Raw genomic sequence first — 17,016 nt, 5'->3', positions numbered from 1 at the left:
GACAAATTTGAACTTAAAGGGTTCAAAATTTATAAGAGTAATTTTCAAGATTGCTTCTGCAATGAAAATGGCACCAAATAAGGCCATAAAGCATGTACTGAGAACAACAGGTTTGGGAAAGGTACAGTCAGGATTTTAGGTGAGAGCCAGGAAATCTGGTGTTGGATCTTTTAACTCTCATGAAAACCTGACATATTAATCTAGCTTATTTTTACCTCAAATACCAAAAGTAAAATCACCAGGACAAATACAAAACCAACGAACAACAATCACCCATTGCTTTCCAAGTAGACTCCTAAGTGGTCACAGTTTCTCCACGTAATCTATTCCTGTGGTGTCTTCTGCCCGTCTCCTTTCCCTACGACCTCGTTAAATCCTATCATCCAAAACTCCACTCCAGCATTCACCACTGAAAAGGCTGTCCTGCTCTCTCTGAAATACTGACGGGTGCCTCTTAACGCACGTCCGGGTTATACCTATCCCTCCCCATTAAAGTTCTGATCACCTAATAATACATGTAGCTGTTCTGCTGTCTCTATCATATTATAAGGTCTGGAGAACACAGATCACATTTATTCATCTTTGTATTCTCAGTATCTAAAGCAGTGCATACTGTCTCTCGTGACTCAAATCATGATTAATGAATAATGAAACTTTTTAGTAAAAGTTTTTTCAAAGAGCAAATTACTTGTTTTTTAGAAATATTGCAGTTTAAAATATCATTAAAGTCATGTCTGCTCCCTTTATCTTAAACCTATCTCATAAAATCATAAAACTGTTGAACTTCAAAGCCACTTAAGCCAAACAGGCTCTAGTAAATGAACACTTAAAACATTCAAAACCATTGTTCATCTTACATTTACACTGAGGAATAAAATCATAAACTATTTAATCACCGTAGTAAGAAGTTTTCTCTAAGTTAAAAGGCTAAAGAATCGCCTCTTGAGAGATTCCATGTTAATATCATTTATTCTATTCTCTGTAGAGATAGGAAACTAACCTTTTTCTTTAACCTTTCTTTATAATAATTAGCAATTAACCTTTTAGCCTCTGCCGTGAAAACCTAATTTCAGCATCTGATCTTCCTTAAGAAACACATTAATAAACATTAGTTCATTCTAAGAATATATGTATGTATGCATAGATATATACTCTCATATATATTAGAAAAAAGTAGGAATAACTAAGTCCATTTTCTAAATAATGAAATGAAAGCACACAGGTTACCTAACTCAATAAGAGCAAGTACTAAAAATCTCTCTAAGAGTTCAGGAGTAAACATATTCTGGCAAAAAAATTTTAGTATTACTAGATGCAAAACTAATACTATTTCAAAGAAATCTAGGTAAAAAGAAAACCATAATTCAACAATTTCTATTCCTGCTTGATTATAATGAAATATCCAAACACTGCTAATCATATGAGTTTTTGTATAACAAAGTATTAGAGCCTTATATTTTTGGAAATGGATGCTTGGAATAGTTTCCAGTAAAACATTTTTTCAAATTTAATATTCAGACTTACTAACCCAATTAAGCATTTACACTTAAACTTTACCATTAAAAACAATAAACAACAAAAAACAATAAACATATCTAATATAGGCACATAAATATTGATACATATCTTGAAAGTTGAAATATGTACATCACCTACCTGTTTGTTTATAAATTGCTAATTCTTGTACAGTTTCCAAAAACTGCCAAAATTTTTCATTACTTTCTTCTGCCATAAATTCACTATTAAAAAAAATAATCAGTTAATCGATGGAAATAAAAAATGGTTTCAATACTATATTTTAGAGCCAAATTACAACTTCTGGTAAAAACAAAAACCTCCTCAAATAAAAGTCACTGATTTCCATTTACTATAATGCAAAAAGAGAACAAATTGATGATTCTTCCCTGAGGTATCATTCTTAACTACAAGCATATAATCATGACTGGAAAAGACTACATGAGGAATTACTTTTGGCTTTTCCTCTTTATTAGCTACAGCTAAAAAATGGATAATTTATTTTGTGTCTTCATGTGAAATGCCACTGAGAAGTATAATTTAACGGCAATAAAGAGAGTGTTATATAAAAGTAAAAAGTTAAAAAATAGACTGCCTATTTTTCACAACCAAAACCTGGTTTTATAAACATTTTTTAAAAGTCCTATTATCGATTATTTTCATTTAGCTACATATTTGTGTAGACAATATTTTTATTATTTAAAACAGAAAATATCTTAATCAAAAAATTAACAGAAAATTGGTGTATTGCATTAGGTCTTTGGTCTTGAAGCCCAAAGAAACTTCCATTTATCCACAGAGTGTAAGTAATAAAAAAAAATAGCCAAAGCAATATAAAGCCTTTTGGAAATAATGGAATAAGTGAAAGATTATTCAGTCCTGTATGAAACAAAGTGCAAGACAACTAAAACAAGTAGATTTAACTATTTAAACCAGAAGAGACACAACCACCAAACAGACAGTACAGACTTTGTTACTGCCCACCTTATCTTTCTTTTTAGCCTCAGTAAACCTAAACTGATGCTTAATATAAACGGGAAGTATTGAGGACATCTAGACACACGCAGAGTGATAAATTCTTGTGAGTCTGAGATGGCCACTAAAGGGGGAAAAGGAGGTGAAAAGGAGAAAAACTGATTAATTCATCAACATAAACAGGACAGACATAGGGATTTTAAAGCAATAAGCAACTTCAAGGCAACTCTTGCTATTAATGGTGTCCAACTCAATGGCATTGAAACAAACAAACAAATAGGCTAAAAGCAGAGGAAACTATGGGGAACACTAAATAGGATGTGACCTGAAAAGGACAGGGATGGTACAAAACCTTGAGAAAAGTAGAGCGCAACACTTATTCCCTAACTGACTTGACCAAACAACTACTGACATGCTCATTTATTGTGCATTCACAGGGAAAAGACTTCTTCCATATGGCAGAATTTATACATATGAGTAAATATCATCATGTGAATTATCTAAACTATGTATGAGTGAGGCCCTGTACGATCCATCCAGAGGCAAAATTCTTCTCCACACGTGGATCTGTAGAACTAAAAAATTATATGCTTCCAAAATGCAGTGGTGAGATAGGTGTTCCAAATCCCAAAGACAGATATTCCAATTCCAAAAGGGAGAAAGTAGAGAGTAGAGGAGTCATCAATCCCAAGCAAGTTCGAATTGCAGCACAAGATTCTGTTAGGTTTTTAAGACTTGAGCATAACTCTCCGTGGCTTATTGCTCCACCCTCTGTGCTGCCTGCCATGGCTTTGCCCTCAGTGTCATTCTCCCTTTTTCTTGAAGTGTAGCACACATTTGCAGCCATGTAGTTCTATCAGCCAACTTCCTGCCTATAGAATTTTGGAAGTCTGGCAGCCTTCTCTCATTTCATCCTGTCTCTGTCCCTTTTGATCCAAGCAGGCAGTGTTTCTATTGATGCAACAATCAAAATCCTTGGGGTTCTTCTACGTATCTCACCAGGGTCATGCCATTACACAAGGATCCTCCCCAGATCCTTCTCCTGGATAAGCCCCTCTTTATTCCTGGCATCTGCTGAGATAGCTGAGTGGATCCACAAGTCGCACACCTAATCTATACAACAAAAGATATCCAGCCACACATTTGGCCTTCTTTACAGAGCATGCATTCCCAACACCGAGTTTCCTAATTTTAGCAACCTTTGCAATCTGGATAGGCTGAGAGCCTCCCAAATTACCAAAGGCTGCTTCCTTTTTCTTTCACAGTTCCTTTTTCAATTTCTCTCTTTCTTCTTGCATTTTACAGCAACAAGGAGAAACCAGATGATACTTTGCTTGAAAATCCTTTAACACTTTGCTTGGAAATCCTCTTAACTATCCAAGTTCATCGCTTACATGTTCTGCTTCCCACACAACTGTACAATCTAATTCAGCTAGATTTCTGCCTATATAACAAGGGTCATCTCTCTTTATTTCCAATAACACATCCCTCAGTTCCTTCTAAGCCCTTGCCAAAAGTGCCTTTAATGTTCATATTTCTACCAACATTTTATTCATAATCATGTAAGTATTCTCTAAGACGACAGAAGCTTTTTCCTATCATGCTTCACGCTTTCTTCTAAGTCCTTAACAGAATCGCCTTTAATGTCCGTATTTATGCCAACAGTCTCTTCAAGGCAATCTAGGCTTTTTCTACGTTTCTCCAAACTCTTCCAGCTCCTTCCAGATTCAACAGGTATTTCTACATTTTTAGGTATTTAGGTATTACAGCAGTATCCCCACTTCAAGGTACAAAATCAAATTAGTTTCCTACTGCTGCTGTAATAAATTACCAAAAATCTGGTGACTTAAAGCAACAGAAACTGTCTCACAGTTCTGGAAAAGTCCAAAATCAAGGTATTGGTAAGGTTACACTCCCTCCAAGGGCTCTAGGGGAGAACCTTTCCTTGCCTCTTCCAGCTTCTGGAGGCTTAAGGTGTTCCTTGGCTTGTGGCTACACCAATCCAATCTCTGTCTCTATTCATATGTCCTCCTCCTCCTTGTATGTGTCTTCTCCTCTTCTTTATCTTATAAGGAAATTGGACTTAGCACCCATCCAGATCCATAACAATCTTGTCTCAAGACCCTTAACTTAATTACATCAGCAAAGATACTTTTTCCAAATAAGGTAACATTCACAGGTTCCAGGGGTTAGGATACGGACATATCTTTTTGGGAGCCACCATTCAACCCACTAAAAGTAATGGGGTTGGTACATCAGAGTGTGGCTAGATTGTGAAGAGCCTTAAAGAGCATCCTACAGGAGTTCCAGTTCTAAGACTCCTGAGGCAAGCAGAAATTGAAACACTGCAACTATCAGCCTAATACTGGGAGAAGTTAGACCAATTTGGAACTGAGTATGAGATCAGATCCATGCAAGCTATGGGAGAAACTGGCGAAAAGGTAGAGGAAGGGGACATATTTTAAACTAGAATAGTTTATTTAATAAAAACTGTTTTATTACATCTGATACCACAGAAGTACAATGGATCATAAGAGACTACTATGAACAATTATACATCAACAAATTAGGCAGCCTAGAAGAAATTAATAAACTCCTAGAAATATACAAAGTATCAAGACTGACCCATAAAACAGAAAAATCCAAACAGATTTATTACTAATAAGGAGATTGAATCAGTAATCAAAAGCTTCCCAACAAATAAAAGTCCAGAACCAGACAGCTTCATTGGTGAATTCTACCAAACATTTAAAGTAGAATTAATACCAATCCTCACACTCTTCCAAAAAGAGAAGAGGAAGGAACACTCCCAAACTCGTTTTACAAGACCAACATCATCCTTATACCAAAACCAGAAAAGGACACCACAAGAAAATTACAGGTCAATATTCCTGATGAACATAAATGCAAAAATCCTCAACAAAATATTAACAAACTGAATACAGTAATATATTAAAAGGATCATACACCATAATCAAGTTATTCCAGGGATGCAAGGATGGTTCAACACCCACAAATCAATAAATGTGAAACACCACATTAACAAATTAAGGATAAAAATCATATGATCAGCTCAATAGATGCAAAAACAAAAAGCATTTGAAGAATTTCAACATTCATTAAGAGTAAAAACTCTAAGTGGGTATAAAGGAAATGTACCTCAACATAATAAAGGTCATATACAACAAGCCCACAGGTAAAATCATAGTCAGGCACAAGATCAGGAAAAAGACAAGAATGCCCACTCTCACCACTTTTGTTCAGTTTAGTACTTAAAGTCTTAGGCAGAGCAATTAGGCAAGAAAAAGAAATTAAAGGCATCCAAATCAGAAAGGAAGAAACCAAACTGTCACTATTTTCAGATGACATGACATTATATATAGAAAACCCTAAAGACTCCGCCAAAAAAAAAACTGTGAGAATATATGAATTCAGTAAAGTTACTGGATACAAAAATCAGTATACAAAAACCTGTTGGGTTTCTATACACTAATAATGAACTATCAGAAAGAGAAATTTAAAAAACAATTCTGTTTACAATTGCATCAAAAAAATACCTAGGAATAAATTTAACCAAGGCAGTGAAAGACCTGTACACTGAAAATTATAAGACAATGATGAAAGAAATTGAACACAAATAAATGAAGACAAGACAAATAAATGGAAAGATATTCTATGTCCATGGATTGGAAGAATATTGTTAAAGTCTCCATACAATGCGAAGCAATATCCAGGGTCAACACAACCCCTATCAAAATTTCAATGCCATTTTTCACAGATATAGAACAAACAATCCTAAAATTTGCATGGAACCACAAAGACCCCCAAATTCAAAATAATCTTAAGAAAAGCTAGAGCTAAATGCTCCTTGACTTCAAACTATATTACAAAGCTATACAATGAAAACAGTATGGTATTGGCACACATAGATCAATGGGACAGAAGAGAGAGCCCAGAAACAAATCCATGCATATATGGTCAATTAATTTATGATGAAGGAGCCAAGAATATACAACAGGGAAATTTACGATGAAGGAGCCAAGAATATACAACGGGGAAAGGACAGTCTCTTCAATAAATGCTTTTGGGAAAACCAGATAGCCATGTGGAAAAGAATGAAACTAGACCACTATCTTACACCATACACAAAAAGTAACTCAAAATAGAAAGACTTGAACATAAGACCTGAAACCATAAAACTCCTAGAAGAAAACATAGGCAGTAGCTCCTTGACATCACTCTTGGAGATGATTTTTTTGTATTTCACACCAAAACCAAAGACAACAAATGCAAAAATAAACAAGTGGGACTATATCAAACTAAAAAGCCTCTGCACAGCAAAGGAAATCATTAACAAGATGAAAAAGCAACTACTGAATGGGAGAAAATATCTGAACATCATATATCTGATAAGGGGTTAATAATCAAAATACGTAAAGAACTCATACAACTCAATAGGAAAAAAAAACAGTCCAATTAAAAACTGGACAGAATTTGAATAGACATTTTTCTAAAGAAGACATACAAATGCTAACAGGTACATGAAAATGTGCTCAACATCACTAATCATCAGAAATATGCAAATCAAAACCACAGTGAGATATCACCTCACACCTGTCAGAATAGGGCTATTATCAAAAAGACAAGAGATAGGGCTTCCCTGGTGGCGCAGTGGTTGAGAGTCCGTCTGCCGATGCAGGGGACATGAGTTCGTGCCCCGGTCTGGGAAGATCCCACATGCCGGGGAGCGGCTGGGTCCGTAAGCCATGGCCGCAGAGCCTGTGCGTCCGGAGGCTGTGCTCCGCAACGGGAGAGGCCACAACATTGAGAGGCCCGCGTACCACAAAAAAAAAAAAACAAAAGACAAGAGATAACAAGTGTTGGAGAGGATGTGGAGAAAAAGGAACCCTTGTTTACTGTTGTGGGGAATGTAAACTGGTGCAGCCACTATGGAAAATAGTATGGAGGTTCGTCAAAAATTTTTAAAAGCAACTATCACATGATCCAGCAATTCCACTTCTGGGTATTTATGCAAAGGAAGTGAAAACACTATGACTGGAAAAAATGTAAGCACTCCTATGTTCAGTGCAGCATTATTTACAATGGCCAAGATATGGAAACAACCTAAGAATCCACTGAATGATGAATGAATACAAAAAATGTGGTACACACACACGAATATCATTCAGCCATAAGAAAGGAAATCCTGCTATTTGTGAGAACGCGGACGGACCTGAGGGCATTTTGCTCAGTGAAATAAGAGACAGAGCAAATACCCTATGAAATCTTAAAACACACACAAAAACAATAAACAAATGAGCTCATATACAGAGAACAGATTGGGTGCCAGAAGCCGGAATGCAGGTGAAATGGGTGAAGGTGGTCAAACAGCACAAATTTTCTGCTACAAAATAAATAGGTCATGGGGATGTAATGTACAGCATGATGACTATAGTTTTAATACTGTCCTGTAGATTGCAAAGCTGCCAAGAAAGATCTTAAAAGTTCTCATCACAAGAAAAGAAACTTTTGTAACTACGTGTGGTGACAGACGTTAACTGGACTTACGTGGTGATAATTTCACAACATGTAAATACATCAGATCATTATGTTGTACACCTGAAACTAATACGCTACATCAATTATAGCTCAATTTAAAAATCTGTTTTAGTATCAATATCTTACACATGTAATGTCACGTAGGGCGACAAAGACTCTTTTTAGAACCAAAAGCTGTTGCTTTGGTGAACTACAAATGCAACCGGCATTAAAACTTCATGCCGGTTAAAAAAAGAAAAAACTTTCAAATTTTGTTTAACTCCTGGAATACTAAGAGCAAAATTCAATAGCTCCAAGTTTTGTTTCTCCACAATAAATGAAACCTTATGCACTAAACCCAGTGAATGAGATTCAGAAAGAAGTAATGGCTTTGCGAAGCTGTCTTCTCCGCAGGAAGCCTAGGAGCTGACCGAATGTTATCATCTTGAAACCAGATGCTTCAAATACCGGTTCCTAAAAAGAACTGCCTACATCAATTGAAGAGCTTGCATTAACGCCACAGTCTACCTCCCATTCTTCCTTTCCTCTTTCGTAAACGCTAAGAAAATCCAAACGAATTAAACAAAGTTTTAAAACCCGTGGATGAGGCAAAGTACGAAGGCGGGGGAAAGAAACTGCAAGTGAGTGCGACGCACAGGGTAGCAGGGGAGGAGGTGATGCTCTGGGGGTCAAAGCACCAGCGGCGGTGCAAGAAGCTGACTGCCGGCGGGCTAAGAGACGGCGTCCCAGGCGCCGTCGGAGTTCCGGACGCCGGTGCGTCCCGGACCCCCCGGACCCTCCCTCCGCGCCGGCTCGGCAGACGGTCCGGCCCGCACTCACCTGGCCTCCAGCAGCAGCGGGGTCTCCGGCCACTTCGCGGCCAAGTTGGCAGTCACCGCCTTGGACGCGGAGGCGGTCCGCGCGCCGAGCAGCGAGAGCCAGAGTGCGGTGGAGCCTAGGAGCAGCCGCACCACGTCGCCGGCCTTCGCCATGGCGCGGAGAAGGAAGCGCGACCCCCCGGACCCGGCGCCCACAGCCCACAGCGACTAAGCTACCCCCGGCTCCTCCCGCAGCGCGGCCGCCCACTTCCGGTGGAGGGAGCCCGAGTCCGTTACTCGGACCGGGGCCTGGCTTGGGCCGAGCGCATGCGCCGAGCGCTCTGGCGCAGTCCCTTGAGCCGCAGAGGACTGAGCCCTGAGCCACGTAGGTGCGGGCGGCGCCGGAATGCGGAGTGTGGCTGATGCTCCGGCGGGTCCACAACTGGGACCTCCGGTTCTCGGACAGAGGCTCTGGGGCACGCGGCCAGGAGACTGAAGTGGGATTTTGGCCGACTAAGGCTGGCTGGAGATGGCAAAATCTGGAAGCGAAGGCACGAACCAGCGTGGTTATTATCCACATTGCCCGGCCGGAAAAAGGCCTATCAAGTTCAAATACCTACCTCGTGGGATTCTCAAATTTTATTGCATATTCGAGTCACCTGGTAGATCTTTTAAAAAGTCCTATGCCGAGACCACACCACGCACCAATTACAGGGCAATATCTGGGGGTGAGATTCAGGCATCAATAGTATTTAATCCGCCCTTCCCCCCAGGTGCTTCGAGTATGCGAAAACCAGTGACATCACCTGGAGGGCTTGTTAAAACCCAGGATGCTGGGCCTCATCCCGGTGTTTCTGATTAAGTAGGTTTGGTGTGGGGGCTGATATTTTGCATTTCACATCCATCAAGTTCCCAGGTGATGCTGATACTGCTGGCTGGGAATTATGCTTTTAGCCTTTGTTCTCAAAAGTGGTCCACAGACCAGAAGCTTCAGCATCACCGGGGAGCTTATTAGAAATGCAGAATCTCAAGCCCCACCCCAGCCCCACTGACTCCAAGCCCCTAGATTAACAGGCACCCCACGTGATAGCTTTGCTCCTTAAAGTTTTGAGAAGAGCTGTTTTAGAAGGTTACAGGTGAAAATGCGTAGAAAAGTGATAGTTGTTTTTGTCATTATCAGCCAAAATGACACAGCTGTGATTGGGTCTCGATTTCATCCAAGGACTGTCTGACCCGAAAACTCATCAGGTTCAAAAACAAAACCTTGGAACAGAGTTAACTGGTTTTCCAGTACATATGACTCATCAACTCAAAATACTCAGTTTTATTTAACTGGACAGTGGTGAAGCCTCAAGATTCTGGCTGCTAGTCAGGAATGATTCTTTTTCTATTCAGAAGAGAGGAAATTTATTGTAAATATTAAAATATATGGTAAAGAGACGCAGCAGGCGGGGAAACTAGTTTAGGGGATGCACTGATCTATTCCTTTTTTTCCCCCATGACTCCCTTGCTCTGTAGGGAATCTGGGTCTCTCCAAGTTGCTGAAACATGACCACTACACTTTTTCTTTTCCCCTCATTTGCTTAGTAAGTATATACCTTTTCTTGGAAGACCTTGCTCTGGAAATTCTACTCAGGTCTCACTTCCTGAGGTTAGCCTTCCTTTCCTGATGGCTCCCACTTGGTATGATCTATCCCTCCTTTAAATTCCCATAAGCTCTTGATTTTAACTGTCATAAACCACTTATAATTCTCACTTTAGAATTTGAACACAGTGCTTATTTATTCTACTAGAGATGATATATTCCCTGAGGGCTCATGCCTTATTCATTTTTAGCATCCCTTGCAGTACCTAGCACAGTACGTTACTGAGGCTCAATAAATATTGAAGAGCCCTTGTTTTATGGATTGGTAGGCAGCGATCTAATGCAGATGAGTAAGGAGCTTCATTTCTATGCATAGAGCATAAGAAAGAACATATTATGAATCCTTCACAGGTATGTACTTTAATTAACTCCTCATTTCCACTTATTTTTGGAGTGAATTTTTGACTGAGCTTGTGGGATGAAGGAAATAAACTATTAGCAGTGAATGTTTTAAATGTCAGCATATCTGATGGGTTGATTTGCCATTTAAAAAGTCACATGCAATACACTATTAAAGGACACTACTAAAACGTATATTATTATACATTCCAGTACATTTGAGTTCAGAATAGTGAGGAATACATTTCTCTTTTAAATATAATGAAATTAATCTAATGCAGGGCTATTTGTTTACATAATTATTATACATTTTAGCTTATATAGTATTTTTCTAGAAATTTAAATGGGTTTGAAATATTCCTCAGACTGGGCATCCCTGGGCATAATCCTCTACTGCAGAACAAAAGAAAGAGTAGGATTGAATGATATTTAAGTGTTGGAAGAAGTCACTGAGCGGACATGACCACAGGCTGACCCTTGAGCAGAACCTGGGCCATCAGAGACTCCTTACTCCCTCTTTGGAATGTACATTTCACTCACGGCTTCTGCACTAGGAACCACTTCAAGGAAGCAGCCTGAGAGAATAATGTTATTGAGACCATCTGGACTGTATACATGCCTGAGCCCCATTAAGACCTCTATATGAACTTTTAAGATTCTGGCGGGTGGGTGCAGAGCTCTATTATTCTTGTAGCCCCCTATAACAAGCCTCGTGTGTAAGTTTCCCTTGCTGATGAAAACTGCCACCTGCCAATCTGGAGTAATCTTCCTAATTCTCTGGTCTCTCTTTGCCATCTGTATGTGGGGGCCGGATTCTAATTTCACCTGGGGAACTCCTGAGGCTGTGAACTAACATTAAGGTCTCTTCTATATGTCATTTCTAAGGACAGATAGAAAAACTAAAATGCAAAAATTAAGTGACTCAGTAAAAGTCACTCAAGTTAGTGGAGCAACAAAGTATTCCAACCTCTATTATCCATAATCCTTTGGCACAGATTGGCTGTGAACTGAATGTAGTTCAGGGACACAATTGCACTTTAACATTTCTTAGCAAAATGTTATTCAAAGTTATTCACATCGGGATAATATGAATGGAAATTGATGAGGATAGCAGTTTTCACTGTATGTGGAAGAAGTGATTAATGAATGCTTTATAATAAGAATATTGTGTTTAATAGAATAAATCATCTTGAATTATTTTTAGGCACAGCATAGACTATTTAATGAGAATAGTGGTTACTGTTACTGCCAAATTATCATGCAGTAGAATAAAACTTTAATTTTCTCCACCTAAATAAAGTCTCACAGCTGCAATGGCTTTTAAAAATTATCACCCCTAGGTCTTCCAGATATCCCTTATTAAGAAAGACTCTATTCTCATTTTTTAATTTGAGTATCTTAAACACAACAATTTCCCCTTATCCTCGGGGGATATGTTCCAAGACCCCCAGTGAATGCCCGAAGCCATAGAGAGTACCCTATCTATACTATTTTTTTTCCTGTACACACACACCTATGATAAATGAGACACAGAGATTGACAGCTATAACTAATAATAAAATAGAACAATTATAACAACATACTATGATAAAAGTTACGTGAAGGTGGTCTCTCTCCCTCTCAAAATACCTTATCGTACAAATATAAAGCCTTTTGCATCTTAACTTTATCATGCACTGTGGCCATAAAGTTTGCAGCTTGAGGTGCGACAGCAAAACTAGCATAGATTTCTCTTTCCTTCTTCACAATTTCACAGATAGAAGATTCGTTCTTACCGTAGATCTTAGCAACCTCAGCATGTGATTGTTTTTTCCTTATTAGGGCAAGAACTTTCACCTTTCCACTTAAAAAAAATAACTTTAAGGCTTCTCTTTGGCATACCTGATTTGCCAGCATCACTACTCTTGTGCTTCGGGGCCATTGTGAAGTAAGCTAAGGGTTACTTGAACACAAAGCACTGCAATATCCCAACAGTTGATCTGATAACCCAGACAGATGGTTACTAAGTGACTTTGTTCAGTGGATGCACTGAACAAAGGGATGATTCACTTCTCCAGTGGGATGGCTCAAGATTTCATCCCTCCGTTGGGAATGGAGTATGATTTAAAACTTATGAATTGCTTATTTCTAGAATTTTCCATTTAATATTTTGGACCACAGTTGATTGCAGGTAACTGAAAGCTCAGAAGGTGAAACCACAGATAAGAGGGGGCTACTGGACACGAAAATCCTGCTCTTCATTCCACGTGGGAAAAATTTATAGGCTTAAGTAATCTGTTATGCTTTTCCTCCCTTAGCCAGATTACCCCAAAATCATAACCAAAGAGTAATGGTTTAGTTTCCTTTACGTATCAGCAGTAACCGTGATTTTTTAGGTTTGCATATTTTACTTAAAATAGATTACAAATGCCTCACAAATCTTTAATTCCAGGTATGTTTGATGAAATTTTCAAATAGCAAATTAACTATGTGAAATACATAATTTTTAAATTAATTATTTGGGATGATATTAGAACTTTAAATCTGCTATGTAACAACCTTCTGTTCTTATATACGTGGTCAGTATTTTATAATTATGCATTCAAAGGTTGCTAAGTCACTATTCTGCTGCTTTTATTATTTGTTTTATTTCTTCAGCAAAACACCCAGGATTGAAATGTGTTGGTAGAAGACAAAGAAAAGTATATTCTGTGTTTACATCTTCTAGTAGAAGTTTGTATAGTTATGTGCACAAACATTATTTTCTTCAAAATATATTGTATATCATCTATGGGAAGAAGACTGTATCAAAAACTGGGAAAAATACTGAGATAAAATGGTTAGTGTCTTCAAAGGCCTTAGAGTGTAGTAAGAACATAAGAACTTATATCAATATATTATTACAGAGAAAAGTTAATAAAGTTCTATAAAAGTCCAGAAGAAGACACATTTTTAAGAAATCTTGTTGAACCAATAAACCAATGAAAAGCAAATTTTCTCATTAAAATTATTTCCTGAGTTTAAATCTAGCACTTTGAGAAGCTGTACAAATTCTTTCAATCCCTAGGGAAGCATCTGAAAAATACTGTCATGATTATTGACCACAAAAATAGTCATGTGTAAAGCAGCTACTTTACATTTATGTCATGAAACACGGTCTCAAACCCTAAGTGACACTGTCATTTGTTTAGGAAGGTAGTACAGTACATAAAAAGTACGTAAGTTTTATGTGACAAGATCTGAAGGTCTGCCACATTACAATAACTGTGAGAGGAATTAAAGGAGGAGACTATCTTAAGAAAAGCCTCAAAGAATAGGTAGTGTGACTACACTTTGAGGAAAGTATAAATGACTTAGGTGTCAGCACTGTCATTGCAGCATGAATGCAGCCATAGACAATATGTAAAGAAATGGATGTGAATATGTTCCAAAGAACATTACTTAAGGACACCAAATTCCCTATTTTCACATATCATGAAATCTTCTTTTGCTTTTTGTAAAATTAAAAAAAATTCTTAACTCTCGGGCTATACATATTTGGCCCATGAGCTATAGTATGCCAACCTTTGGTTTTAAGAAAGTTTTGCAGGAAATCTATGCAAGAAAGCTCATAGAATTATTGTTTATAATAATAACACCAACAACAAAACTAGGTGCAGCTCAAATATCCGTTGAAGTAGAATAACAAAACACTCAAATATCCGTTGAAGTAGAATAACAAAATAAATTGTGGTTTATTCGTTCGATAGAATACTAACAGCAGTGACGATAGTCACAGCTATATAGATAAACAGATGAATCTCGAAAACATGTCAGTGAAAAAGCAAGTCACGAAAGCATGCGTGTACTAGGAATCTATTACATGGGGTTCAAAAGAGATAGCACCAAATGATATAAACTTTAGGGAGACATATAAACTCTAAGGAAAGTAAGGGAATGATTAACACAAAATTCAGTATATTTATTATCTCTGGGTAAGGAAAAAAGATGAGATCAAAAATGGACCCACAGAGAGCTTCAAAGGTATTGGTAGTAGTCTAAGTCTTAGGAAAGGTGGTGGGTACATGGATCTTACTTGCCGGTGATGTGGTTCATAATTTTTACAAAGTGAAATAAAAAGCCACAAAATGAATTATGTCCATGTCTTCCTTAAAAAACCCTGACGCTTCTCCACTGCCTACAGAATTAAGATGAAATTCCTTATGTATATACTGCTTGAAACACTTAGATTTTTATAATGTTTAATTGAATACTGGCTATGCTTTCTTCATTTCCTGGAAGATCCTCTGCTGATGTTCTAAATCTTGCAGTGTTGTTTAGAAATACCCTCTGTTGGAATGGCTAAGTTTTTAGAGAATCTTTCTATGGCTATTTTACTTTCCTTGTGTTTAAAAAGCAAACAAACATTTAAAAATATTTAACACTCTGATCCCATGTACCCATACCTTTGTCCTCAATCTCATTACCATGTTCCTTATTCTTAAAATTATTTTCCCTTTCCTTAGCTTACTAGGCCCTTTTGTGTACTCTGTTTAATGTGAATGTTATACCTTTTAGCTAGAATTCACTTTCATTCTTTTGCATCTGGTGTAACAGCAAAGCCCATGCCTTTTCTATTATACCAGGATGTAGAGATAACGTCTTAGTCACCATGTATCTCCAGTTCCTTGCGTGGGGTTTAGCTGATAATAAGTGCTCAACTAATATATCCTGAATATTAAGTGAGGAATGGATTAGAATTGTAACTTCTCTAGAATATTTCAGTTTTCTTTTGGTCAATTATTTTCAGTGCTTTCAATGAAACAACTACACAAAATGACCATAAAGCAATTAAATTAATTTTTCAGACAAACATTCCAGAATTTTCCTATTTAAACAAACCTCCTAGAAAGTCCACTTCAGTGGATATGTACATTATCAGATGCTACAACTGGTAAAAGTATTTTTTTTTAATTGTGGTAAAATACACATACATAAAATTAATCATCTCAACCATTTTTAAGTGTGCAGTTCAGTAGTAAGTATAGTCACATTGTTGTATAGCCCATTTCCAGAACTTTTTCATCTTGGAAAACCAAAACCCTTTATCCATTAAAACACACCTCACCATTTCTCCCCCACCTCAGGCCTCTCAACTACCGTTCTACTTCTGTCTGTGTGAATTTGACTATTCTAGATACCTAATATAAGTGGAATCATGCAGTATTTGTCATCTTATGGCTGGCTTACTTGGTTTCCATTAATGTACTCAAGGTTCATCCATGTTGCAGCATGTGTCAAAATTTCCTACCTTTTAAAGTCTGAATAATATTCCATTGTATTTACATGCAACATCTGTTTACCCTTTCATCTGTTGGATACTTGGGAGGCTTTCATCTTTTGTGAGTAGTGCTGCTACGAACATGAGTGTCTCTTGGATGCCCTGCTTTTAACTTTTTTGAACATATAAATGTATACCCAGAAGTGGAATAACTGGATCATATGGAAATTCTATTTTAAAATTTTTTAGGAACTGATACTCTTTTCCATAGTGGCTAAACTATTTTACATTTCCGCCAAGAGTGCACAAAGGTTTCTGGGTTTTTTGCTTGTTTGATTGTTTTGTTTTTTATAGTAGCCATCCTAACGAGGATGAGGTGATAACTCACTGAGGTTTTGATTTACATTTCACTAACCGCTCAAAGTATATTTGAAATATAAGTTTTGACACTAATTCAAGAGCTAATTTAGGAGTACCCAAGTAAGTACCTTCCATAATTGTGTGAGCACAAGACACTCTCCTTTGTGTTTGTCCCTCTGTCCATGCTGCACTCAGATTCTCTCTCAATGTATCACCTAAGAGATTGAGTTAGGCTGACAATATCAACAACCCCAAAAGAGTAGCTTAAGGCAGTAAGAGATCATATTTTTTCTCATAAAACTGGCAGTAGGCAATCTAGAGCTACTTGCCAGCTGAAAGGTGCCCAATCTTTTGTGTCTTTTTGTTCTGCCATGTTTAATGTGTGGATTTTAACCCGTCATAGATGACTCCTATGTCTCCAGGCATCACTTATATTTTCTTGGCAGGAGGAAGAAGAAAGAGAAAGGACAAAATGTAAAACCTGGATGCCAACCGAATTGGCTATATTTAATAAACTTTCCTGGAAGCCCTAGCGAATGACTTTCTCTGACCTCTATTAACTAGTTCTTTGCCACCTGGTCACGTCT

The 17,016-nt window shown here is 37.7% G+C and overlaps 1 protein-coding gene across 2 annotated transcripts in view; it reads right to left on the bottom strand.

The window, feature by feature from the left end:
* The window catches only part of UGGT2 (UDP-glucose glycoprotein glucosyltransferase 2), a 173,411-nt gene extending 164,312 nt beyond the window's left edge, over positions 1-9,099 (bottom strand). The window contains exons 1-2 of one of the 2 annotated variants that reach the window (XM_049701168.1): positions 8,869-9,099; positions 1,657-1,739 (exon numbers count right to left, since the gene is read on the bottom strand). In XM_049701168.1, the coding sequence (XP_049557125.1) occupies positions 1,657-1,739; positions 8,869-9,020 (235 nt within the window). In that variant the 5' untranslated portion in view covers positions 9,021-9,099. The remainder of the gene's footprint in view (positions 1-1,656; positions 1,740-8,868) is intronic. The other variant, XM_004273651.4, reaches the window with a different exon arrangement.
* Positions 9,100-17,016: the final 7,917 nt, after the last annotated feature.

Source organism: Orcinus orca, chromosome 18 (assembly GCF_937001465.1).
Source record: "Orcinus orca chromosome 18, mOrcOrc1.1, whole genome shotgun sequence".
Taxonomy (NCBI): domain Eukaryota; kingdom Metazoa; phylum Chordata; class Mammalia; order Artiodactyla; family Delphinidae; genus Orcinus; species Orcinus orca.
Note: the sequence above shows the minus strand (reverse complement) of the source record. Positions and strands in the feature narration are given on the sequence as shown.